The 27,356-nt window shown below is 39.9% G+C and overlaps 1 protein-coding gene across 1 annotated transcript in view; it reads right to left on the reverse strand.

Moving 5' to 3' along the window:
- Positions 1-27,356, reverse strand: part of LOC139462407 (G surface protein, allelic form 168-like) — a 162,075-nt gene that overhangs the window by 20,259 nt on the left and 114,460 nt on the right. Inside the window, exons 86-108 of the mRNA XM_071244103.1 lie at positions 26,340-26,409; positions 25,866-25,993; positions 24,140-24,218; positions 23,928-24,046; positions 21,308-21,380; positions 19,607-19,731; positions 18,772-18,844; positions 18,099-18,229; positions 17,373-17,442; positions 16,608-16,738; positions 15,706-15,781; positions 14,284-14,402; positions 13,308-13,380; positions 12,764-12,879; positions 11,759-11,831; positions 10,365-10,495; positions 9,256-9,328; positions 8,441-8,559; positions 2,866-2,926; positions 2,223-2,341; positions 1,547-1,616; positions 194-318; positions 29-101 (exon numbers count right to left, since the gene is read on the reverse strand). Coding sequence (XP_071100204.1) covers positions 29-101; positions 194-318; positions 1,547-1,616; positions 2,223-2,341; positions 2,866-2,926; positions 8,441-8,559; positions 9,256-9,328; positions 10,365-10,495; positions 11,759-11,831; positions 12,764-12,879; positions 13,308-13,380; positions 14,284-14,402; positions 15,706-15,781; positions 16,608-16,738; positions 17,373-17,442; positions 18,099-18,229; positions 18,772-18,844; positions 19,607-19,731; positions 21,308-21,380; positions 23,928-24,046; positions 24,140-24,218; positions 25,866-25,993; positions 26,340-26,409 — 2,227 coding nt within the window. The remainder of the gene's footprint in view (positions 1-28; positions 102-193; positions 319-1,546; positions 1,617-2,222; positions 2,342-2,865; positions 2,927-8,440; positions 8,560-9,255; positions 9,329-10,364; positions 10,496-11,758; positions 11,832-12,763; positions 12,880-13,307; positions 13,381-14,283; positions 14,403-15,705; positions 15,782-16,607; positions 16,739-17,372; positions 17,443-18,098; positions 18,230-18,771; positions 18,845-19,606; positions 19,732-21,307; positions 21,381-23,927; positions 24,047-24,139; positions 24,219-25,865; positions 25,994-26,339; positions 26,410-27,356) is intronic.

Raw genomic sequence — 27,356 nt, forward strand, 5'->3', positions numbered from 1 at the left:
ACACCCACACCCACATCCCCACCCTCACCTGCACATGCCAGCGCTGGTACTCCTGTCTGCAACAGCAAACTCCAGTTCACATTTACACGTCTCCATGGCAGCTGCAAGGATATGAAGTGATTTAAGTGTGGAGATTGGCATCCTTGATTTGAGATATCATTTACAAAAAAAAGATATGCTGTTGACTACTTACCAGGAGCACAGCTAGATATGCCATTAATGACCCCCACCGCTGTGGCAGCTAGGGTGTGAGCATTGCCTCCATTGCAGCCATCGGTTGTTGTTGCTCCAAAACATACAGCAAGCTTCTTCTGTTCGCTGGAAGGTAACATATTCCATTGTGTATGGTCAGAGTGTTATCATTAAACCCGTTTCCTAATATATCATCACCAGTGTATGAAGTACATTTGGTATGACCTTGTCCTGATCATTAATGAGTTAAGCACATTTGTACACTATCGAGGAGTGAGCACACAAGTCATACTGCCATGAAAAAAAATGAAAATGTCAATATAAATATGGCGCGTGAACGATGTTCTTTAGAGCGGTCAAACCTCAAATTTTAGTTTCAACAAGTTATGGAAGTTCGGATTTTAATGGAAGAGTTGCCTGAACAATGCCACTATTGTTGTTTACGAGTTTAAACTAACTGTGTCCAACATACACGCAGCCACAACGAACATGCCCATGTTACTCATATGAACACCCACCCTTTTGTCAAACTATGTAATATTGTAAATGTGACCCACTTGTACCCACTGATCTGAATGAATTAAAAAGATATTTGGCTCACCAAGAAAACGAGAAGACGTTTTGTAAAGTTGTCATTTTCAATGTAATACATACATACACAAGTTTGAATTGGAGGATGAATTCCACATTCTGCTACTTTTTGGTAATATTCATCTCTGAGGCAACACGACTTCCCATTGTGATAAAAAGGCAAGCACGCGCTATATATTTTACACAACTATATTGTTGTAAAGTTTTCATTTAGCCGTATATTTTAAACATGAACTTAACATGAAATAGATTGATGTGTTTGAAGTATTCTTCCACAAGTATATAACATGGGAAAAATTATTTTAGAGGACCCAAAACACAGATGGGGGCACGTCGTCTAAGGCGCCGCAATTCGCAGAGTTGCGTCCCTTGGGCAGGCCAGAAACCTATGATTGTGGGTTCGAGTCCCGGTTCGCCCCGATTATGTTTCTAGGTTTGTCAGCACCACACCCGTGCTCGTGTGTTTCACCGAAGTGGTAAACGCCTGAGACCTGCATCACTTCGGGCTTTCCTCAAACATTAAGCTGACACGCCGCGATATTATTGAAATACTGTTAAAAGCGGCGTTAAACACAACTCACTCTCTCAAAACACAGATATAACGAATTTTGAAACATTTTGAAAATGTGCTTCTCACCTTACACACCTGTGTTCATGGCCTACATCATGCAATCATGACTGAGGCCCATCATGCAATCAATACAGTGAATCTCAGTCTACTGTGTAGACATCATCTTCTGGATTCCTAAAAAATACAACTTACCTGCACCTGTTGGCTCCAGTCACATCAGCCTTGGCATAATTGATTTGACACGTGCATGCGGCGGTTTTAGCTGCAAGAAGACACACAATGCATACTAAATTACATTCCTTCCCAAATGATCGTAGTTCAGGACATTTAAATATATATAAAAGCACTAGGTTTGTAGTAACTGTACACATATGGCAGGATGGCAAAATCATTTGTTAAATTGTATATGAGTGGGGAACTGAGAAGAATTGTTTCCTGTAACAGTTCAAGGATCCGCGATTCTTCTTGCTAATGATGATACTCGTGCATGTGGGTTTCACCAAAGTAATAGACGCTCTTGGTGCAATGTTCGTCACAACATATCAATCGAGAACCCCAATAGGGACGAACCCACAATAATCGGATCTTGAGAGCGACCGTGAGCAGCACTGCAAGACGAGTTTTCACAACTTACGCTTTCGACCACCTGGAGTTTATCCGAACATCGCAAATATTAGGTACTTTGTGTAACTGAAGGAGAATGATTCGACAAACACAGCATATACTCAATAAACTACGTATTCTTTGTTCTCATCATTTAACGGAAATGGTGTCATCTCGTAGGAATTGGACTCGGGTAGCGACGAACGCAAAACTAAATACTATGTAATATTTAGTAGACTGTAGTAGAAGATACAAAGTGTCGTACCACAGGCGGCAGCGTCCTCAACACTTGTAGCCAGGGCGGTTCGCGTCTGTACGGTGGTGTGCCCCCTACATCCATCATCCGCTGTCGTTTGTAGACATCCAATCAGCTGAAACTTCTTCCTGCGTAACCATAGCAACATAGACTGCTTTGGAGTATTGTCTTCAATATGGATTGTGTTTATGGACTTCCACCGTGTGCATACCTGCTTTTACGTTTATGCCTCCATAAGAGCAAACCAGAATATTCTTAAATGATGAAAACTGTACTTATTAATCTAACATTTCAAACAGTATACCGTGTTTCAGCACACAAAAGGCATCGCTATACATATTACATATCTGACCAGTGAAGATCCGGAGTAGAACAGGTCTTAGCAACTTATGGGATCGGGTGGTCAGGCTCGCTGACTTGGTTGATGCATGTCATCGTATCCAAAATGCGTGGATCGATGCTCATGATATCTATCACTTGATTGTCTGGTCCAGACTCGATTATTTACAGACCGCCGTCAAATAGCTGCAATATTGCTGAGTGCGGTGTTAAACAACAAACATACACATCTGTTATCGCCATAATCGCCTCTTCCAAAATTTGATGTATATAAAAATTGTTTTATCTTCTCGTTTTATCATGTAACACCTACGTGCAATCAGGATCTGTTGAACTTCCATAAATAATCTGGCATGAGCATGTGCTGGGCACAGCTGAAATGTGAGAAAGAGCATGTTTTAAAGCAGTGTCGCTGCATTTAGAAACTATGTCAAAAACATCATACGGATGCAAATTAAATACACTGCCGGGCAAAAGAAAGTATACACCCATGTTTAATGGTGGCTAAACATGGTGGCTAAACATTAAACTAACCAGAAATGGTTTTTCGATGGTGTTGTATTTGATACGGGTATCATGGCTGTGTTTGAACCTAAAATTTGCAGTGTTTCGGCGTCTATTTTTTTATAATTTTGTAATTTTTCGGTGAAATCTAATTTTATACACTCTTTTGCCCGGCAGATTATGTCAGTTTTTCTAATTCATAGTCTGTTCGTTTGCCATTTGTGCAAATAAATAGTATGTGGTGCCAGGCATCATATTTTATTAGTAATATAAATAGGGGTACGACACCATCCCCTGACAATGCTTCAATGTAGGTCTTATAATATATACTCACTATAAGTATTGAGGATAAAAACAATTGTATAATTATTAATTCATACAGGCGTACTTTTGTTTCAATCTTAGCCTGTAAGGCTGTTTTAGGAGTTGTATTAATGTATAACTTTTATGTTATGAATGGTTATTTATCATTTAACTAAAGCATTTATCCATGACATAAGCTTATGACATAAAAACATGTATGCCATACCCCAATGACATAAGTATGCAGATTAGATATGCAAATTAGATAGCCGGAAGTGGGACTTTTTTCGCCGGTGCACGTGAGTAGGTGTTTACAAAAAACATGGATACCTTTGATGTTGGAGACAATGTTTTAATAGATCAAAGGGGAAGTGCTACAGTGATATCCGTGTTGACAAATGGATATTACAGGTTACAGGTTGATGGTACTGAATTTGAATTTGACTGTGATGAAGGTAGATTATCAAAACTTCCCTGTGGCCAAAGTTTCATCATCGAAACGCCATCGTCGAGCACGGCGAAGCAGACGACGAACACAAAGCCGAAAGATGCCCAAGGAAGATTTGTGGCTGTTGAGGACGGCATGATCGATGGTGTGATCCTAGACAATCAAAACAAAAACACAGCCAAGAAAACTTTGTACGACTTGAAACTGTTCGATAACTTTCTAAAAGTACAAAATGAATTTCGCCAAATGCACGAAATCCCCCCAAACGAACTAGACACACTTCTCTGCAAGTTTTTCATTAGTGTTCGAAAAACAAATGGGGAAAATTATGAACCAAACAGTCTCACGGGTTTTCAGAGCAGCATCGAGAGATCACTAAAACGAAGGGGGTATGGCTATTCACTCACGTCATCTTTAGAATTTTCACGATCACGGGAAGTATTAAAGGGGAGAAAAATTGAACTAAAGAAAGAAGGGCGTGGCAACTTACCAAGGAGAGCCGACCCGATTGGTGATGAAGAGATCGAGTCCCTGTGGCAGTCCGGATCCATTGGAATCAGTAATCCAATGAGCATAATAAACTGTCTATGGCTCTACAACACAATCCATTTCGGGTTAAGAGGTGTCAGTGATCACTACAACATGTGTTGGGGGGACATCACATTGCATGTTGATGGAGACGATCACGAATATCTTGAACTGTCCATGAGACAAGAAAAGAATAGGTCCGGTGAGAATCCTCGTGATTGTCGCGACGTTAGGCCCAAAATGTGGGCTAATGTTGCTGATCCCTCTCGGTGCCCTGTGCAGGTGTATAAGTTGTATGCCTCCACGCGTCCACTCGACTTCTGTCGAGATGACGATCCCTTTTACATCGGCACACACACTTTAGGTATGCCTAAACCTGGCGATCAGTGGTTTATCCGCTATCGTATTGGGAAAAACAAACTTTCCTCTCTCATGAAAAACATGTGTGATGCCGCCAGTCTCCAAACATCGAAACGACTCACAAATCACTCTGCGCGCAAACACCTTGTGCAAAAGTTGAATGACAATAATGTTCCGCCAAATCAAATAATGCAGATAACTGGCCACAAAAACATCCATTCTGTGAACAATTACTGTCATATCAATACTGACCAGCACAAGCAAATATCCAACATCATTTCACGAAACACTCCATCCCACACTATGACATCCCAGCTTGTTGGTGAAACTCCCGTCATGCAGAGCGGCCCCTCGCGTAATGTCCAAATCGACAGTAGAAAACACAGTCAGCGGTCTCAAATAATACATGTTTCTGGTGGTGTCAACACTATGTTTGCTGGCAACATTACTGGTGGAAACATAACGATTAATCTCGTTAAACCTCCAAGCCCGGTCCCAGTCAAAAGACGCCGGATTGTCATCGAAAGTGATAGTGACACCGACTAATGCATCTAACTCTGACCTCTCAGCCGCGAGACATTCTTCAAGTGAGAGAGCGGTTTGATTTGAAACTATATATTATAAGTGAAGTTACACCAGAGATATAATAAGATTACACAGAATCGTTGTTGTTACCGTTATTAAAGTTTCAATTATTCTGCAAAAGTCTGTTCAAGTATTTTGTTTAAAATAATCCGAGGAACTTTTTTTCTCGGCGAAGGAATATGCCATAAAGGAGTTAAGAGGTCGTTTATTTTGGTTTACACGGCTATGGAAAACATGTATCACTACGCACGATCTATACGTAAGATTTCGACAAGTTGCTGATGTTAATGTTTAATGCAATTATTCCTTAATTGGGAAGCAAAAATGTGAAAATGATAAATAGAATTCATCACTCGTGTTTTTTAATATGGGAAATATCAACCTCGTCCCGTTAATCGGTATTTGCCTCGCCAAAGGCTCGGCAAATACCGATTAACTAAGACTCGGTTGATATTTCCCATATTAAAAAACACTCGTGATGAATCCTCTATTTATCATTTAACTAAAGCATTTATCCATGACATAAGCTTATGACATAAAAACATGTATGCCATACCCCAATGACATAAGTATGCAGATTAGATATGCAAATTAGATAGCCGGAAGTGGGACTTTTTTCGCCGGTGCACGTGAGTAGGTGTTTACAAACAACATGGATACCTTTGATGTTGGAGACAATGTTTTAATAGATCAAAGGGGAAGTGCTACAGTGATATCCGTGTTGACAAATGGATATTACAGGTTACAGGTTGATGGTACTGAATTTGAATTTGACTGTGATGAAGGCAGATTATCAAAACTTCCCTGTGGCCAAAGTTTCATCATCGAAACGCCATCGTCGAGCACGGCGAAGCAGACGACGAACACAAAGCCGAAAGATGCCCAAGGAAGATTTGTGGCTGTTGAGGACGGCATGATCGATGGTGTGATCCTAGACAATCAAAACAAAAACACAGCCAAGAAAACTTTGTACGACTTGAAACTGTTCGATAACTTTCTAAAAGTACAAAATGAATTTCGCCAAATGCACGAAATCCCCCCAAACGAACTAGACACACTTCTCTGCAAGTTTTTCATTAGTGTTCGAAAAACAAATGGGGAAAATTATGAACCAAACAGTCTCACGGGTTTTCAGAGCAGCATCGAGAGATCACTAAAACGAAGGGGGTATGGCTATTCACTCACGTCATCTTTAGAATTTTCACGATCACGGGAAGTATTAAAGGGGAGAAAAATTGAACTAAAGAAAGAAGGGCGTGGCAACTTACCAAGGAGAGCCGACCCGATTGGTGATGAAGAGATCGAGTCCCTGTGGCAGTCCGGATCCATTGGAATCAGTAATCCAATGAGCATAATAAACTGTCTATGGCTCTACAACACAATCCATTTCGGGTTAAGAGGTGTCAGTGATCACTACAACATGTGTTGGGGGGACATCACATTGCATGTTGATGGAGACGATCACGAATATCTTGAACTGTCCATGAGACAAGAAAAGAATAGGTCCGGTGAGAATCCTCGTGATTGTCGCGACGTTAGGCCCAAAATGTGGGCTAATGTTGCTGATCCCTCTCGGTGCCCTGTGCAGGTGTATAAGTTGTATGCCTCCACGCGTCCACTCGACTTCTGTCGAGATGACGATCCCTTTTACATCGGCACACACACTTTAGGTATGCCTAAACCTGGCGATCAGTGGTTTATCCGCTATCGTATTGGGAAAAACAAACTTTCCTCTCTCATGAAAAACATGTGTGATGCCGCCAGTCTCCAAACATCGAAACGACTCACAAATCACTCTGCGCGCAAACACCTTGTGCAAAAGTTGAAAGACAATAATGTTCCGCCAAATCAAATAATGCAGATAACTGGCCACAAAAAACATCCATTCTGTGAACAATTACTGTCATATCAATACTGACCAGCACAAGCAAATATCCAACATCATTTCACGAAACACTCCATCCCACACTATGACATCCCAGCTTGTTGGTGAAACTCCCGTCATGCAGAGCGGCCCCTCGCGTAATGTCCAAATCGACAGTAGAAAACACAGTCAGCGGTCTCAAATAATACATGTTTCTGGTGGTGTCAACACTATGTTTGCTGGCAACATTACTGGTGGAAACATAACGATTAATCTCGTTAAACCTCCAAGCCCGGTCCCAGTCAAAAGACGCCGGATTGTCATCGAAAGTGATAGTGACACCGACTAATGCATCTAACTCTGACCTCTCAGCCGCGAGACATTCTTCAAGTGAGAGAGCGGTTTGATTTGAAACTATATATTATAAGTGAAGTTACACCAGAGATATAATAAGATTACACAGAATCGTTGTTGTTACCGTTATTAAAGTTTCAATTATTCTGCAAAAGTCTGTTCAAGTATTTTGTTTAAAATAATCCGAGGAACTTTTTTTCTCGGCGAAGGAATATGCCATAAAGGAGTTAAGAGGTTGTTTATTTTGGTTTACACGGCTATGGAAAACATGTATCACTACGCACGATCTATACGTAAGATTTCGACAAGTTGCTGATGTTAATGTTTAATGCAATTATTCCTTAATTGGGAAGCAAAAATGTGAAAATGATAAATAGAATTCATCACTCGTGTTTTTTAATATGGGAAATATCAACCTCGTCCCGTTAATCGGTATTTGCCTCGCCAAAGGCTCGGCAAATACCGATTAACTAAGACTCGGTTGATATTTCCCATATTAAAAAACACTCGTGATGAATCCTCTATATATGTAATGAGATATTTAGCAAAACAAAAGCTGTACGAACTGATGGTAGTTGGGTGGAAGCTGATGGATATGAGGGATGTCACGATGCGACTGTCTCCCGACAGTGTACGCGATGCGATAAGTATCGATAGAGATACTTAATTAGTGGCAATTTTGCGTAGGGCATATACACTATCAAAAAGGTTTGAAACTTCCTGAATATCTGGTCTCATATTTGAATATAAATGTCTCATGTCAATCAAGAATATATTTCAGATAAAACTTGAGTGGCAACATAGGTATTTTCTATTATTAAATTCAATGGAATCGTGAAATGTATGATCATTTTGGCATGGTTTTGTAGGTAATTGTAACCATGCTGAAAAGGGCACCTATTGGTACTAAATTTGGAAAAACATCGTTATATGTATACTCACTGCAAGAGGCTGTGGTGATCGATGACCCAACAGATGCCAACGTGGTTGTTTTAGTGACGGTTGTGTCACAAGAGGCACCAGTAGCCTCGTACACACATCCTGCCTCCTTCTCGAGAGCCCTGAAACAATATGATCAACGTCCAATGACGTGGGGCAGATGGCAAGGACTGTGCACTATGCATTCGAATTTTTGGAAGGATGGTAGGACATGATTGTTAACCCTTTTCGCGAACACCTGCTGTCATCACTGATTTTCAGTGATCCATTCATACAATTTCCACCACTAATTTTCCCTTTATGCCCAATATTTCGGCGAATAATCGAGCCTTTATTCTCCGTTGGTGGCGTTGTATTTGAATGAACATTGTTACAAATGTCTTATTTGTAGTTTAAATATTGACAGAACTGATGTCAGGAGAACTAGAAAACTATGGGACTATAAGCTTTGCAAACGTAATGTTTAATTTAACCAAATCATTCACTTATTTCATTACAGTCATTGAAGCAACAAACGTCATCATCAGAAGCTGTTCAGTCTGCTTAGAGTGAGTGAGTATGGTTTAACGCCGCTTTTGGCAGTGTTCAAGCAATATCACGGCGAGGGACACCAGAAATGGGCTTCACACATTGTACCCATGTCGGGTATCCAGTCTGCTTAGAGGCAAAGATGCACTGGAACAATTACTTTCGTTATATGCAACCAATTTGTTTGACCTCTTTGGCAAGTTATGGATGCCGACTTGTCGTGTCTGGGAATGAAGCTGCCTCGGAGATAATTTCAAAATGCAATAAGAAAACAAGGCATTTTTACTCACGTGCATTTCAAAGCAGGCGTGCTGACATCAGCGGCGATGAAACCTATTTGGCACGTACATGTGTCGGAAAGTACTGAAATTGAAGGCAGGTATGAATATTAGTTGCTTGTTGTTAAACTCCGAACCCAGCTCGATTCCAGCTATAGGACAGTCTGGACCAGACAATCCAGTGATTGATATTGTGACGCCGATCAACGTATTCGGGGTACGATGCCATGCTATCAAGCAAGTCAGCGAGTGTGACCACCCAATCCATTTGGTTGCTCCTTAGCATAGGTTGCGGAGGACCCATATTGTTACCCAAAATTCCAGCGGAATATAGACAACTGTATGGTCATGTATGGGCGTAAAAAACAACCTTGTACTCCCATGACCAACATTGCATAGAGGGCCACATATTAGATTGGGTTTAACGGCGCGTTCAAGAACGTACATAGCGACATAGACTCATGCAGACCGGTGCTAGTGATAGTCATCTGAGATACATGCCACAGTTTAACATGGGTACCACACTCACGTTTATTATACTCGGAGCCGTCTAGTCCTTGTTTCATCGCTTTCAGTCGAACGCAGGGTAACAACAAGTTAAAAAAATTACGCTTTGTTGGTGTGACGTGGCCAGGGGCTCGAACTACCGATTTTCCGTTATCCACGAATCAAAACATTGAGTGTGATTGGGAACTACGGAAGCCTTTTAGGGCAATTTGTTTTATTTACTTTTTTCCTGAAATCTCAAGATAGTAAGTGGAACTTTCAAGATGCTATGTTGAAATTTCAAGATACATTCGTTGAGATTTCAAGTTAATATCTTGAAATTTCAACTTGGTATAAATATTAACTTAGCATCTTGAAATTGTAACATAACATCTTGAAATTTCAACAAAGTATCTTAAAATTTCAACTTAGTATAAATGTCAACATAGAATCTTGAAATTTCAAGTTATAATAATAAAATTTCAAATTATTATCTTGAAATTTCAAGAAACTATCTTGTATGTAACTTGAAATTTGAGCATAGCCTCACGAAATTTCAACGGTATCTTGAAATTTCAAGAAAAAATAATAAAAACAAATGGCCCTTAAGGCTTCCGAAGGGAACGGATACTCACCGCATGATGATATAGCGTTTATATCGTTTATCTTCGCGAGAACACTTGTAGCAAATGTGCCTGCAGTGGCAGTGGTGCCACACCCTCCTCCGGACAAACCTTCCAAGCAGTTTGCAGCAGTCTTTAGTTTACTAAAACAAGGAAAGAAACAATAACACGACTACCTATGTGGCTCTTAGGCAGTGTGGACTGAAAACTAGCATGGGGAAAAGAGCATTCATTCAGCCAGGAAGTCACTTTGTCCTCAACTGACAGAAACTTTCACGGGCAATAGAAAGAAGACACTTGAAAATTGGATTTGAAGAAAAAAATAAACAAATTCAATCTGGAGACCAATCTGGAGTGGGCACCATTAAAAGGAGAATTGTGTTCCACTGTGTTCAGCCTAGGCCTAGAACTTGTAATCGGTGCCATGTATGAACTTTAGACATTGTCCCTGGGTAAATAATTCAATCAACATCTCCTAGAAGGATATAAACTGCCGGACAAAAGAAAGCATACATTGCTCTTTACAAGAAAATTACAAACTTTATCAAAACGTTTTTAGGCTGAAAACAGTCACCGAAACACTGTAACGTATGGTCAAAATCAGAAATATCTATGTAAAAGATATCACCATCGAAATATCCATGTAAAACATATCACCATCGAAATATCCATGTAAAATATATCACCATCGAATAAATATTTCTTTTTTGTTATATTTTTAGCCACAATCATACATGGGTGTATATTTCCTTTACCCGGCAGTTTAGTTCACTGCACATCAGCAACAGATGGCAGGAATTATGAAGATGCTTGTTAATTACCCACGAGGGCAAACATATAGATAATTTCACCCGAGTGTCTTTTGATATCAAATATATCAACACGAGTTGATAAAAGTGGAAAAATTCCGAGGCTTGCCGAGGATTTTTGCCACTTTTATCAACGAGTGTTTATCATCCAACATCATACTTCCAACTTTTTCAATTTGTAGACAGTAATTAGCAGTGTCTTCAGTGTAAAAAGTACTGCTAACAGCTTCAGTAGCAGAGCCATCAGTGATGTAATTTGATTGTGACGTCATGGTAACCAGTGACGTCACAATGGTCTGCAAAGCATTATGATGTAATTTCATTGCAGCGATTTCTTGGGAAACTTTCTTGTCACATAATATAAACCACTTACTTTCAGCTAGACATTATGTGTATTCTTCTGTAGCTTCACCTCAAGACAAAATATCCCCTACTTTTCTAGCATAGTATATATATTTGGTCATTGTTTCCCAAACGGACAAATTATGAATGATGCTATTTCTTAAAGCTATATCCACAACACTACGGGAGCTGTCTCCGGACAAGACAGACCGATATGAAACCCCAAAACAATACACATTAAATTCTTAAACTTACGCGCAATGCACTGCGTCGTCAGTAAAAGCTTCAACAGCATAGTTTTTCTCACAAGTGCAGATTGTGTTTAAACCTGAAAGCAATGAAAAGTAGCCGTAATATGTCAGCCAAATCGTAACGTGCAGTACGCTGGGGAAGCGATGCCACCACATGAAAAGGACCTGGGATCCAACCAGTGGTCAATAGTATGAACACTGACCCATGTCTTTGGGCAAACAGACACACAAAGTGGGTTTGGCCTCATGTTTGTGTCATTACAAAGCACCCGTTTTAGTTATATCTATAATGTTGGCTCTTACGACAATCACAAATTATAGGAGAGATGAGATGTTTGTTTGTTTGTTTGTTTGTTGTTTAACTCTGCACTCAGCAATATTCCAGCTGTATGAAGGCGGTCTGTAAATAATCGAGTCTGGACCAGACAATCCAGTGATTGACGTCATGACCATTGATCCACGCAATTGGGATACTATGACATGCATCAACCAAGTCAGCAAACCTGATCACCCGATCCCGTTAGTCGCGTCTTATGACAAGCATAGTCGCCTTCTACGGCAAGCATAGGTTGCTGAAGACCTAGTCTATCCCGGATCTTCACGGGTTGACGGGTTGAAATAAGATGAAAAACCTTGACGGAAAATAGACATTACAACATGTCTACACATCACACATTCAATTAGCATTCTTATGTTTTTTCTTTTACCAATAAAGATCCGGGTTAGAATTGGTCTTCAGCAACCCATTCTTGTCGAATGAAGCCCATCTGTGGTGACCCCCGCCGTGATATTGCTGGAATATTGCTAAAAGCGGCATAAAACCTCACTCACTCACTAAAGAGGAGACTAATGAAATCAGGTAGTCAGTTCCGGTGACTTGGTTGCACACGATGTCAGTCTCTGGATTGTCTTGACCAGACACGGTTATTTACAAACTGCCGTCTGGGATATATAGCTGGGACATTGCTGGGAACGGCGTTAAACAACAAACAAACAAAACATTTCTTACTTCCGCATGTTCCAAGAGCTGTATTGGTTGTAACTGCAACATTGTCCCTTGTTGTTGTACCATCACAAGCATCGTCAAAACTGACTGCCAAACAACTCAACTTGTCCTTGTTCGCACTGTTTTAGGAGAAAATAAGTTAATATTGAAATTAACGAAATATGAGTGAGTAAGTTGGGTTTAACACCGCATTTAACAGTTTTCCAGTTATATCACGGCGTGTCAGCTTAATGTGGGAGGAAAGACCGAAGTGATTAGGGTCTCAGGCGTTTACCACCTCGGGGCGAACCGTGATTCGAACCACACTCATAGGTTTCTGGCGTGCCCAAGGGACGCACATCTGCACAGAGAATTGCGGCGCCTTAGACGACTGGGCCAACCGTGCCCCTAACGAAATATGTAATGATCTTGTTTGTTATATATGTTTCTACATATTTACAAATGTGTGACTATTAGAACCATTAAATGCAAAGATAGGAACAGAATATATATGACAACCGATTTCGAATAAATAAGATCATTTAAAATTTAATATGGGAATACGTACGTGCATGTTTTTGCCGTAGTAGCTTTGTCTGCCATGAGGAAAGTTGCTTGACATTGGCATGTTGCGCCTAGAGCTGGAAGGTCAAACAGACAAGCAATAGAAAGTGATTGTTGTATAAAGTTGTTTGGAACAGCATTTCAGTTACATCACGGGTTGTGTCAGCTTTGAAAGGGAGGAAAGCCGAAGTGATGCCGCAATAATACATGTTCCACTTAGGTGAAACCTACGAGCACAGGTATGGCGCTGACAAACCTAGAAACATAATGTGCATATCTCGCATTAATACCCAGGCTGCCACAAAAATTAATGGCCGACAACAGGTAGTCTAGATCACGTACTTTTTGGCCCCCATGACAAGTGTAAATGGCATGGTGTGTTCATTGTTTGATCAAGGCTACAACATCCAAGACCTCACACAATTTCCAAAAGGTTTTATTGATACATGTTGAGGACATTTCCAAATTCGATGCATCCATGACCAAACTGATGTCTGTCGCAATTCGTTAGTTTGACTTGAGCCATGTGTTCCAATGTTTGTTTTTCAGATGAACAAATGACGTGCATTTGCACGTGATTGTGATGGGGGGCACCGATGGGGAAAATGCACGTCTTACATTTTTTCCAACACCTGGTATTATCACTATTTGATAGTCGTTTATAAACACATGCTCAGGATACGGTCGTAATCGCTGGAGATTTGTTATGATTATGGAAAGGATTAAATTAACGCTTCTCTGAACAGTATTTCAATTACATCGTGTCCCGTCATCTTCATGTGGAAGGATAGTGATGCAGATCTTAGATGGTTACCTCTTTGGTGAAACTCATGAGCACGGGGTATTGTGTATTTCAAACCAAGAAATGTTATCAAGGGGATTTGAACCCGCGATTTTTGGCACGCCTAAGAGACGTAACTCTGGACGACTGGGCCATCCGCGCCTATTTATGTAGAAGAGCACTCCAACGCAGTACTTACTACAGGTGTCGCTGGTCGCACGTGTGTTGGCTTCAACGGCAAGAGTTGTTACAGACTTGGAGCCGAAACAACTAAGGGCAGTCTTGGAGTCTAAGCAGTGGAAGTACAATTTCAATGCACTGAAACAAATAGTCATAAATTTCATGAAACACATTAATATACATTATCAACATAATGAAATCAAGTAAAACAGACTTTAAATAACACATCAACATAATGAAAACAGGTGAAACACATTAAACTTTTCCAATATAATGAAAACAGGTGAAACACATTAAACTTTTTCAACATAATGTAACAGTGAAACACATTTAACTTTTCCAACATAATGAAACAGGTGAAACACATTAAACTTTTTCAACATAATGAAAACAGGTGAAACACATTAAACTTTTTCAACATAATGAAACAGCTGAAACACATTAAACTTTTTCAACATAATGAAAACAGGTGAAACACATTAAACTTTTTCAACATAATGAAAACAGGTGAAACACATTAAACTTTTTCAATATAATGAAACAGGTGAAACACATTCAACTTTTTCAACATAATGAAAACAGGAGAAACACATTAAACTTTTCCAACATAATGAAAACAGATGCAGATGAACGACATTAAACTTTTTCAACATAATGAAACAGATGAAACACATTCAACTTTTTCAACATAATGAAAACAGTGAAACACATTTAACTTTTCCAACATAATGAAAACAGATGAAACACATTAAACTTTTCCAATATAATGAAAACAGGTGAAACACATTAAACTTTTCCAACATAATAAAACAGATGAAACACATTTAACTTTTTCAACATAATGAAAGCAGGTGAAAGACATTAAACCTTTTCAACATAAAGAAACAGATGAAACACATTCAACTTTTCAACATAATGAAACAGGTGAAACACATTCAACTTTTTCAACATAATGAAAACAGGTGAAACACATTAAACTTTTCCAACATAATGAAAATAGGTGAAACACATTAAACATTTCCAACATAATGAAAACAGGTGAAATACATTAAACCTTTTCACCATAATGAAAACAGGTGAAACACATTAAACTTTTCACCATAATGAGTAATTGAGTGAGTTTGGTTTTACGCCGCTTTTAGCAACATTCCAGCAATATCACGGTGGGGGACACCAGAAATGGGCTTCACACATAGTACCCATGTCGGGAATCGAACATGGGTCTTCGGTGTGCCGAGCTTTAACCACTAGGCTACCCGACCGCCCCTCACCATAATGAAAACAGGTGAAACACATTAAACTTTTCAACATAATGAAAACAGGTGAAACACACATTAAAACACCGCATAAACATAATGAAAACAAGTGAAAAAGAAATTAGAAACGATATTCGATTAAACTTCAATGGTGTTGTTGTGTAACAATGTGCTTGTTTGCTTACGCGCATCTGTTTGCCTGAGTATCACTCGCTCTCTTAGCGTACGCGACCTGGCACGCTGTGCACGTATCAGTCAAACCTGTAACATTTACAAGATTTGTTTTAGTATTTCCAACCCAAACAAACCAGAATCAGTAAACATCTAAGTTGAACACTTACTCGACAGTGTAACAGACCTTTTGTGGTAATTCCAATTAAGTAGTCATTCAGACAACACAAGGCGTTAAGTTTCAACAAGGAGTTTCAGCCTGGTTCTAAGGTTCAGGATAGCGTTACAGCCTAGCTATTATATTCACAGTTACAGCCTAACTATAATATTCACAGTTACAGCCTAGCTATAATATTCACAGTTACAGCCTAGCTATGATATTCACAGTTACAGCCTAGCTATGATATTCACAGTTACAGCCTAACTATAATATTCACAGTTACAGCCTAGCTATAATATTCACAGTTATAGCCTGGATTAACGTTTCAGCAAAACGCAAAATGTTGGTTAAAAAATTGTCTATTAGGCTCAACATGAAATTGCATTTTTAGTTAAAAAGTTCAACATATAGTTTCAACAGGGCTATAAGGTTCAAGAATTTTTAACAAATAACAACCTTGGTTTAACATTCAACCAAATGTTACAGGTTGCATTTAGGTTTCAAATGGTAATTACAACTCCAACTTATTTTGACTTATTGGTCAAAAGGTAGTTGGACAGCATGTTACACAGGGACAAATGTCTTGGGTATAGGTGTCTTATATGTTTAAACATCCAAATAATTAAATGTACTGTATCTACCTTTGACAATTTGGTTGGAACAAGAATGTTCACATTCAGTTATTTAAACAGACCTCTATTTCTGAAAGTAAGAAGCAATAGATTACCTCATCTCAGAATCATTGTAAATACTTACTGGTTTCGCAATCAGTGACAGCTTGTAGTTTTGGTTCGGCAATATTCGTGGCATAGACTGAACGCGGGCTTGACCCATCACAAGCCATCCCAGTTGCTTTCACAATGCATTCCATTCTCTTGGCATGTTCACTGATGGTAACAAAAGTATATGATGCAACTCATAACAAGCGGGATATTTTATAGTGTTGTGAGGCAGTGTTGAATGTATAAATCACTTCACGTACCAAGCCTGTGAAAGGCATTTAGAAGTAATACAAAAAAGGAGGAGAATTTATGGATGTCAACTTCTTTATTATGAGGAACAAAACGTGTCGGAGCATATATTTATTCCTCCATCATCGAAAGAAGTTGACATCCATAAATTCCCTTCCTCACTTTCCGTACATAAACATTCGAAGGTTATTATTCAATCGTGTAAATAGATATATATGACTGGTAATATCTTGGGGGATTTACTTTTTCGAAATACATGCACGTCCCTGCTGGGTATATGAGTAATTGTTTTTTGTTGATTAACCGCCGCAGTAATCCAGCTATGTGACGGCGGTCTTTATATAATCGAGTCTGGACCAGACAATCCAGTGATTGATATAATGAGCAATGATCCACACCGAAGAGTATCGATCCATGCAACTGGGATACGATGACTTGCATCAACCAAGTTGGCGAGCCTGACCACCCGATCCCGTAAGTCGTCCCTTAGGACAAAAATGGGTTGCTGAAGACGTATTCTAACCCGGAAGTGTGACAATGTGGCACTTACCTGCAAGTTGTAGCAGAATTGGCGGTGGTGAGGAAAGTGTACTGGCACTCACATGTGTCTGTTAATGCGGCTGTCAGAGGAAAATACATACACGTCAAAGGGTATGGCTTTACGCCACTTTTAGCAATTTTCCAGCACCATCAAGGCCGGGACTTTGTTCCACATATCAATATAACCCATCCCCCACCCCCACCCACCCCCCAAAAACATCAACCCTCAAAACCCCAGCAAAAACAAACAAACAATAACAAAAACAAAAAGCTACTCCAACTAATGAATAATATATAAATCACTTTTAAAAAACACTTTTCAAACATACAATTTGGCTTGAATTTCAATAAACTTAATCCAGACACCTGTCCTTGTCTCCACAAATTGCACTGCTGATGTTGATAACTTTAGTTAATCAGTCTGGACCCGGTTGTATCAAACTTTAATGATGCATTAACGTGTCATTAAACCTTCATTAACTAATGCATCATTAAATCCAGTTGTACTAACGTTTTAATGACGTCGTGGTGTCATTAGCGCGTCATTAACTTAATGAAGCTTCTGGGGCATTATTAGCGTGTCATTAACAACAAACATGGCCGCGAACATATTGTTTGAACGCTTAGGACGCACAAGGAAAGACCGTGTTTTCAGAAAACGAACTGGACATTAACGTATCTCATATAGTTAGAATGAACCCCATCTGGTTAGCCAATAAAAACAGTATCAAGTTACCACAAGTGGATCCAGTTTTAGTGATTTCGGTCTTGGCATAGGTCGCTAATGTAGCGATTGAATCTGGACTCGTAGACTTGCAGCTCGCGGTCGTCTTCCCGTCTAGACAATGGAGGAATGCGCCCAGACCACTGCAATAAAACCAGTTAAGTAGCACAATTCTTTCACGGTAAGTGAGTGAATATGATGGAACATCAGAAATGGGATTCACACGTTGTACCCATATGATTTTATACTGCTTTTAGCAATATTCCTGTAATACCACGGCAAGGACTCCAGAAATGGGATACACACTTTGCACCCATATGGAAATTGAATCCGATCTTCGGAGTGACTAGCGAACACTGTGACAACTAGGTTACCCTACCGTCCCTATGGTATGGTATCATGCAAGTATATATCACAGATATTAAGTAACAACATACGAATGAAACACAACGACCTCATCAACCATGAGTTCCTTCCGAACACTCAAGATGGTTTCTCAGCTAAAACAGTGCGGTCATTCTGTATCTCCTCTCGAGACTACTAAAATGTTGAATTTTGTTTAGCAAAACAAATACTTGTGCATCAGGTAACTTGACCAAATCACAAAACTATAAAAGCCCGCTGCAATGATGGTGTCTGTAACTTGCTGTTATGTGATGTCTTCAGGACAGAACCCTATACCTACCTGCACTTGTCAGCCGAAACTTCTACATCCACCCGTGCATAGGCGTAGATACAGGATGAACACACATCCGAAGCTGTAACAGAACATCAATGACTGAAACGTCCTATTATTGACTATAATATATACTCAACAACAAAAGTTCCTGTGACACCAATATTTTAGTGTATTTTTCAAACAAGTAACTTTGGTTTTCAGTATTGTAGTACATGTATGGAATCAAGTCACAAAAACGCAACTGCTACGGGTCTATAATATATACACCCAATAACCAGATTAATTGTGTTTGCTAAAGAGATACTATTATCTATCTGGAACCCATTTCAAGTCTAGATCTAGACTAGACAATTAAAAGTGGGTTCGAATCCCGGTTCGACACGATTATGTTTCTAGGTTTGTCAGCACCATGCCGTGCTCGTGGGTTTCACCAAAGTGGTAAACGTCTGAGACCTGCCTCACTTCGGGCTTTCCTCCCACATTAAGCTGACATGCCGTGATATAACTGGAATACTGTTAAAAGCGCCGTTAAACCCAACTCACTCACTCACTCACTCACTCACTCACTCACTCACTCACTACAATTAAAAACGACTGTGATGTTTTCGGAGATATTATATGTTTCGGTTTCACTGTGAAAGGAGACGCCGAACAATATTATCATGTCCTGGGAATAGTGCATTCTTTGGGTTAAACAATTTATGTATTCATTTAATTACCGTTGTGTGTGGAACAATAGTACCTTTTTAAAAACAAAAACACAGAAACATAGAAAAAAAACACCACCACAAGTAACCCCATCGTCATCACCAGAACAGTAAATGGACGGCCTCTAACTTACCAGTGGAACAGGATGCAGTCCCTAGGGCAGTAACCAACCCCTCCCCAACCGCCTTGCGTTTCGTAGTTCCATCACATCCCATTGCAATCGATTTGAACACGCACTCCATCTGATCGAAGAGGCCCCTGCCAAGAAAATGTGTACTGAAATCACAATACTGAAGGCGAAGACATTCCTGAAGGCACAGGAGAGAGCACAATTTGTAGATAAACTAACACTAGTATTATAAACTTGTGTGTGTGTGTGAGTGTATGTATATGTGCGTGTGTGTGTGTGTGTGTGTGTGTGTGTGTGTGTGTGTGTGTGTGTGTGTGTGTGTGTGTGTGTGTGTGTGTTGTGTGTGTTGTTGTTGTTGTTGTTTTTGTTGTTGTAAAATGTCTATAAAAGCGACAATACCCTTTCAATAATTATTATCCTATTTATAATAAGAAATCTCATGGTACGATTGCGACTTTATCATAATGGATCTAAACATTAAAGGTATTTTAATGTTGGAAAAGTCGTTGATAACATGATTGTAGTAGACATAGTAGTATTGATGGTTGAATGGTACTTTACTTTCCTTGAAGTGAAGACAAACAAAAACAAAATAATATACGTCTTTGATAAAATTCAGTCACAATTTGCACATGGTATGATCTAAATATTCCTGTTGTTTTTTACTGCTGTGGGTTTGTTCGTTTGTTGTCTAATTCCGCACTCAGCAATATTCCAGCCATATGACGGTGGACTGTAAACACTCGAGGTACATGTACGACTCCACGGGTCTGATAAATGTCCGTTTTATCTGCCTTCTTTAGCCAATATATCGGAATACGTCTAAATTCGAAGTACGGTAAACAAAATTGGACACTTACCATGTCAAATGCGGATGGCTGATGTAAGATATAATTTGAAGGTTTTTTTTTCATGGATTTTAGAATATTTCTCAAACAATTATTAATTTGGTTTGTTTGTTTGTCGTTTAACGTCGCACTCAGCAATATTCCAATATATGACGACGGTCTGTAAATAATCAAGTCTGGACCAGACAATCCAGTAGTTGACATCATGAGCATCGATCTACACAACTCGGATACAATGACATGCATCAACCAAGTCTGACCACCCGATCCCGTTAGTCGCCTCTTTAGAAAAGCATGGGCTGCTGAAGACCAATGCTAACATGGATCTTCACGCGGTAACAATTATTGATACAAGTGTAGAACATTTTGTTTCTGGTGAATAGCAAAGAATACTTCTGGACCCATCAAGTTCTACACAATGCTAGTGGACTACTAGTATGTATTCAACGCTAATTCATATTATTTAAATTGTTATTGTGGATTCAAACCTCTAATTGACCAAACATAATCGAGTGAAGTTTTATGGAAGACATGACATTTCCACATCAGTGACAAAATTATGTTCGATGCAATTCCTAATTTTGAATTGTACCATATGTTCCAGTGTTTGTCAATTGACTTGACTTTGCATGTGTTTGTGACGGGTAGCTATCATCACTATTTGATAGTGATTCATAAACACATGCTCATGATATAGTCGGAAGCGTACAATCGACGCCGCTTTTGGCAGAGATTTCTAATAAATATAGAAAGGGTTTTGTCGTTTTTAATTATCATCATAATTATAAAGTTCGTGGTAGAATTAACTTTCAAATGTTACATGATAAAAAATGATACATGTGCAAAATCTACTCACGGGCACTTGTTCGCTGTGATAGAGACATCCACCTTAGCGTAGGTGATCTGACACAAACACGTGTCCGTGATTGCTGCAATCAAAATAAGTGTATATAACAAATGTATGGAATACTGTATGGGACATTCTCGCGATCTCGCGTATATAACAAATGTATGGAATACTGTAAGGGACATACTCGCGATCTCGCATTCTCGCGATCTCGACCTTTGGAAACGAGGTAAATATGCCCCAAAACACGAGAATGCGAGATCGCGAGAATGTCCCTTACAGTATTCCATACAAATGTGTTCTAATCCTCAATGTGGTGTTAACAGTATAAAATAGTCAACAGTTTTATCATCATTCATCTCGAAGTCAAGTTTCGAGGATATTTTTCAGCAACCAGCGTGAGCAGTGGAAGGTGTATGTAAGTTCATATCGTTGGAACATGAAGCTTTTCGGGATAGTTATATTCAAGAATTAGATATACATGTAGACCTTATATATAGAATGAAGCCACATTTGTTTATCGTCGTATCGTCTACCTCCATCCAAACAAAATTTTCCCTGACTGAATGTGACCAAAACAAGCTGATGTACTACGGTCGAGGCACTACAGTCACTACAGAAGGTAAAGAGTTGGGGTACTTACTACAGCTTTCTGTCTGCATTTTGCTACAAACTGATGTACTATAGGTGGGTCACTACAGACGGTAAAGAGCTGGGGTACTTACTACAGCTTTCTGTCTGCATTTTGCTACAAACTGATGTACTATAGGTGGGTCACTACAGACGGTAAAGAGCTGGGGTACTTACTGCAGCGCCCTGTCTGCATTTTGCTACAAGCTGATGTACTATGGGTGGGTCATTCAGACTTCAAAGAGTTCGGGTACTTACTATAGTTTCCTGTTTGTATGACGCTACAAGCTGATGTACTACGGGTGGGTCATTCAGACGTCAAAGAGTTGGGGTACTTACTACAGTTTCCTCCCTGCATTTTGCTACAAGCTGATGTACTATGGATGGGTCATTCAGACTTCAAAGAGTTCGGGTCCTTACTATAGTTTCCTGTCTGCATGTGGCTACAAGCTGATGTACTACGGGTGGGTCATTCAGACGTCAAAGAGTTGGGGTACTTACTACAGTTTCCTCCCTGCATTTTGCTACAAGCTGATGTACTATGGATGGGTCATTCAGACTTCAAAGAGTTCGGGTACTTACTATAGTTTCCTGTTTGCATGTGGCTACAAGCTGATGTACTACGGGTGGGTCATTCAGACGTCAAAGAGTTGGGGTACTTACAACAGTTTCCTGTGTGCATGTGGCTACAAGCTGATGTACTATGGGTGGGTCACTACAGACGTCAAAGAGTTGGGGTACTTACTACAGTTTCCTGTCTGCATGTGGCTACAAGCTGATGTACTATGGATGGGTCATTCAGACTTCAAAGAGTTGGGGTACTTACTACAGCTTTCTGTCTGCATTTTGCTACAAACTGATGTACTATAGGTGGGTCACTACAGACGGTAAAGAGCTGGGGTACTTACTGCAGCTTTCTGTCTGCATTTTGCTACGAACTGATGTACTACGGGTGGGGCACTACAGACGGTAAAGAGCTGGGGTACATACTGCAGCACCCTGTCTGCATTTTGCTACAAGCTGATGTACTATAGGTGGGTCATTCAGACTTCAAAGAGTTCGGGTCCTTACTATAGTTTCCTGTTTGCATGTGGCTACAAGCTGATGTACTATGGGTGGGTCATTCAGACTTCAAAGAGTTGGGGTACTTACTACAGTTTCCTCCCTGCATTTTGCTACAAGCTGATGTACTATGGATGGGTCATTCAGACATGAAAGAGTTGGGGTACTTACAACAGTTTCCTGTTTGCATGTGGCTACAAGCTGATGTACTGTAGGTGGGTCACTACAGACGGTAAAGAGCTAGGGTACTTACTACAGCTTTCTGTCTGCATTTTGCTACAAACTGATGTACTATAGGTGGGTCACTACAGACGGTAAAGAGCTGGGGTACTTACTACAGCTTTCTATCTGCATTTTGCTACAAACTGATGTACTACGGGTGGGGCATAACAGACGGTAAAGAGCTGGGGTACTTACTGCAGCGCCCTGTTTGCATGTGGCTACAAGCTGATGTACTATGGGTGGGTCACTACAGACGGCAAAGGGCTGGGGTACTTACTACAGTTTCCTGTCTGCATGTGGCTACAAGCTGATGTACAATGGGTGGGTCATTCAGACTTCAAAGAGTTGGGGTACTTACTACAGTTTCCTGTTTGCATGACGCTACAAGCTGATGTACTATGGATGGGTCATTCAGACGTCAAAGAGTTGGGGTACTTACTACAGTTTCCTCCCTGCATTTTGCTACAAGCTGATGTACAATGGGTGGGTCATTCAGACTTCAAAGAGTTCGGGTCCTTACTATAGTTTCCTGTTTGCATGTGGCTACAAGCTGATGTACTATGGGTGGGTCATTCAGACGTCAAAGAGTTGGGGTACTTACTACAGTTTCCTGACTGAATGTGACCAAAACAAGCGGATGTACTATGGGTGGGACGCTACAGAAGATAAAGAGGTGAGATACTAACTAAAGATGGTAAGATTCTGGGGTACTTACTGCAGCTTCCTGTCTGCATGTCGTTATGAGCTGTTGTGGCAAGCGCAGAAGGCTTCGTGGTTCCATCACAAGCCAATGCAGTCTTGCCCGCCAAACATAAGATAAGTGCCCCAAGTGCTCTGTTGACAAACCAGTATAAACATGCATTACCTTACTCGACAGAAGACATATTTTCTTAATCGATTAAACATGTTGAAGGAGGGTGGACTTACGTGCATTTGTTGGCTGCTGGATCCACTGATGCCTTGGCGTAGTCAATCTGGCACTGACAGGTGTCAGTCAAGCCCGAAGCTAAAACAAATGACAAACGATAAGATATCCATAATGTTGCTATGTAGAGACAAAGCAACAACACCAACGCCTGTATACCGATGGTCTGGAAATTACAATATCCAGACCAGCTAACCATTAAACATAAAAACAATACCAGCACAAGATCAGGGAGTGCACACAATGGGATATGCATTGTCGGCCAAGGATTTGTCATTAGATCTTTGAAAAACAGACAAGTATCTGAATCTTTATTCACGTCACATTAACAACGTTATACAAAAGCATACACCTGCACATACTTGCCAATATCATGTACCGTATTCGACGTTATAAGCGCCCAGGACGCACTCAAAATTAGAATATTATTTTGGTGGAAAAAAAAGTTGAGTTGAAAGATAAATTTCGTGGTTTATGCTGACAGCCTGAAACGTTTATGTACGACAGATATATTTTTCCCCGAATGTAATTGCCTATAATTAAGTGTGCATATAACGAGTGCGTATCATACGCGAATAAATAAGTCTTGTGTACATTAATCAATCGGAAGGGGTGCTCATTGGGATTGTTCACTAGGCAATATATTAGCAAATATCACCGTGGGCGTTTATTAGAGCGGGGCGCTTATTACGTCGAATACGGTATGTACTAATGATAGGGGGAGGTGGGGAAGCGAAGAGATAGAAGCGTTCGCTTGGATACAATGTGTGGAAACCATTTCAGATGTCTAAGTAGTTATACAGAGGAGAATGGAACCGTATTGGACCTATTCTTTAGCTTTACCTATATGTATTGCCGGTTGTTTTTGCCAATTGCAGTAATAATATTCAAAATATCAACGCTAGTGAATAATCAGTCTTAAATATCTGCCGAAACAGATTCCACGGGGCGTTTAAGTCAAACTCAAGCACAGGCAATTACTTTCGTAATTTTGGTCACTTTTGTGGTCAGGTGGAGTACATTTATATGTTGATAAAGTACTGTAAAGTATACAGCTTATAGAGGCCTGACACTCTCCTGCTTCGTGAAACTTGTACATTTCAGTACGACAGACCCAAAAGAATAAACTGGCTGCACGAACGCTACACCTTATATGAAATCGTGCGATCTGCTTCGAATGTGAATGGTGGAGATTTTGCGATCTGCAGTGTATAGTTTGTGGAACTAGAATATTTCCCTGTGCTCTGAAGTAGATCAGAAGTTGTACCAGTATTTTGTCGGGATATAAATGTACTATCTAGTTTCTATCTATTACACAGTGATGAAAATTACATGAATGGATCAATGGAAATCAGTGATGACACAAGGGTTTCGCCAAATTAAACTGCAATAACAAGGAATGGAAACTCATAAGACTATATATTTTACTTTCTGATTTTGCGATCGAATATTACAATATGTGAAAAGGGCCAGCCATTTTATACTCTGTGACTCGCTTCCAGTGAACATGATATGGTAATACTATCGATGTATGGTTTTACGATGGGAACGTTAATTAAAGATATTAAAATGTAGCATGTTTTTTTCGATGGGAACTTCAGTTAATGCTTACAAAATGTAGATGCAAAGAGTGAACCTATTATGCTTGGTAGCCCGCTACCATTTAAAGACATTAACATGATTTGGATCAATGTGTTGTTCGCGATGGGAACTTTCTTAAAGACTTACCACATGATGATTTAAGATACGTCTCTAGATCTGTGCCGAGTTGAGTTCTTGTCTTGGTGAAAGCAGCCTCTCCTGTACATCCCGTGTCAGTTGTCGACCTCAGACATGTAACCACGCCTTTTTGGGCGCTGACATGATTAAAACATATTGTCAATGTATACACTTAAGTGGCACATCAAATAAACAGTTTCGTTAATTTATTATGACAATTACACGTTCTCATGTCCAATTTCAGTGACCTTTCCTTCACAATATTGTGGGTAAGCAGAACTTAGACGAGTATACTGAAATACGTCTGGTTTGCAAGTTGTGAGAAGTAGGAACTATGTTCTGTTTAAGATATCCAAGTTACTGAGGAAACAAAAATCTTGCAGAGTATATTTGCAATACCAATGGTTTGCAAGTTGTGAGAAATAGGACATATTTTTCTGTTTAAATCTCTGATGAAATATATGATAACAAAACACATCTTACATGCACTCGTCGGTGCTGGTTGTGTCAACAATACCGTATGCTCTCTGGCAGGAACAGCTACTTGTTTTACCTGCAACGTGAGACAGATACAGTTATCCTTCCACTGTTCACGTGTGAATAACTTACCCTCAATGAAGCAGTGGCGCCGACGAAACGTGACCTTTGATATATCATAACATGTCCATACATACATGTAATCACAAGAGTACATTCCCCAGAGTTACACATAATTATAAAGACACTTACTACAGATAATGGTTTCTATGGAGAAAAGGTTATACTAATATAGGAGCTGTCTGTGTCACACTCGATCAGAGGAAAGGAGGGGCATACTATTTCAGGTACTATCTGTGTTGGACTTGGGCATAGGAATGTCTGTGTTGGACTTGATGGGACAAAGGGAAGGGTTACGAAACTGTAAGTATTTTCTGTGTTGGACAAAGGTATGTCTGTGTTGGACTTGGTCAGACAAAGGGAAGGGTTACGAAACTGTAACTATTTTCGGTGTTGGACAAAGGTATGTCTGTGTTGTACATCGTCGGACAAAGGAATGGGTTCTGCTACTGCAGGTATTACCTGTGTTGGACTTGATCGGACAAAGGTATGTCTGTGTTGGACTTGATGGGACAAAGGGAAGGGTTACGAAACTGTAACTATTTTCTTTGTTGGACAAAGGTATGTCTGTGTTGTACATCGTCGGACAAAGGAATGGGTTCTGCTACTGCAGGTATTACCTGTGTTGGACTTGATCGGACAAAGGTGTGTCTGTGTTGGACTTGATGGGACAACGGGAAGGGTTACGAAACTGTAAGTATTTTCTGTGTTGGACAAAGGTATGTCTGTGTTGGACTTGGTCAGACAAAGGGAAGGGTTACGAAACTGTAACTATTTTCTGTGTTGGACAAAGGTATGTCTGTGTTGTACATCGTCGGACAAAGGAATGGGTTCTGCTACTGCAGGTATTACCTGTGTTTGACTTGATCGGACAAAGGTATATCTGTGTTGGACTTGATGGGA

The sequence above is a fragment of the Haliotis cracherodii genome, unplaced genomic scaffold (assembly GCF_022045235.1).
Source record: "Haliotis cracherodii isolate W230 unplaced genomic scaffold, xgHalCrac1.p SCAF_15, whole genome shotgun sequence".
Classification (NCBI taxonomy): domain Eukaryota; kingdom Metazoa; phylum Mollusca; class Gastropoda; order Lepetellida; family Haliotidae; genus Haliotis; species Haliotis cracherodii.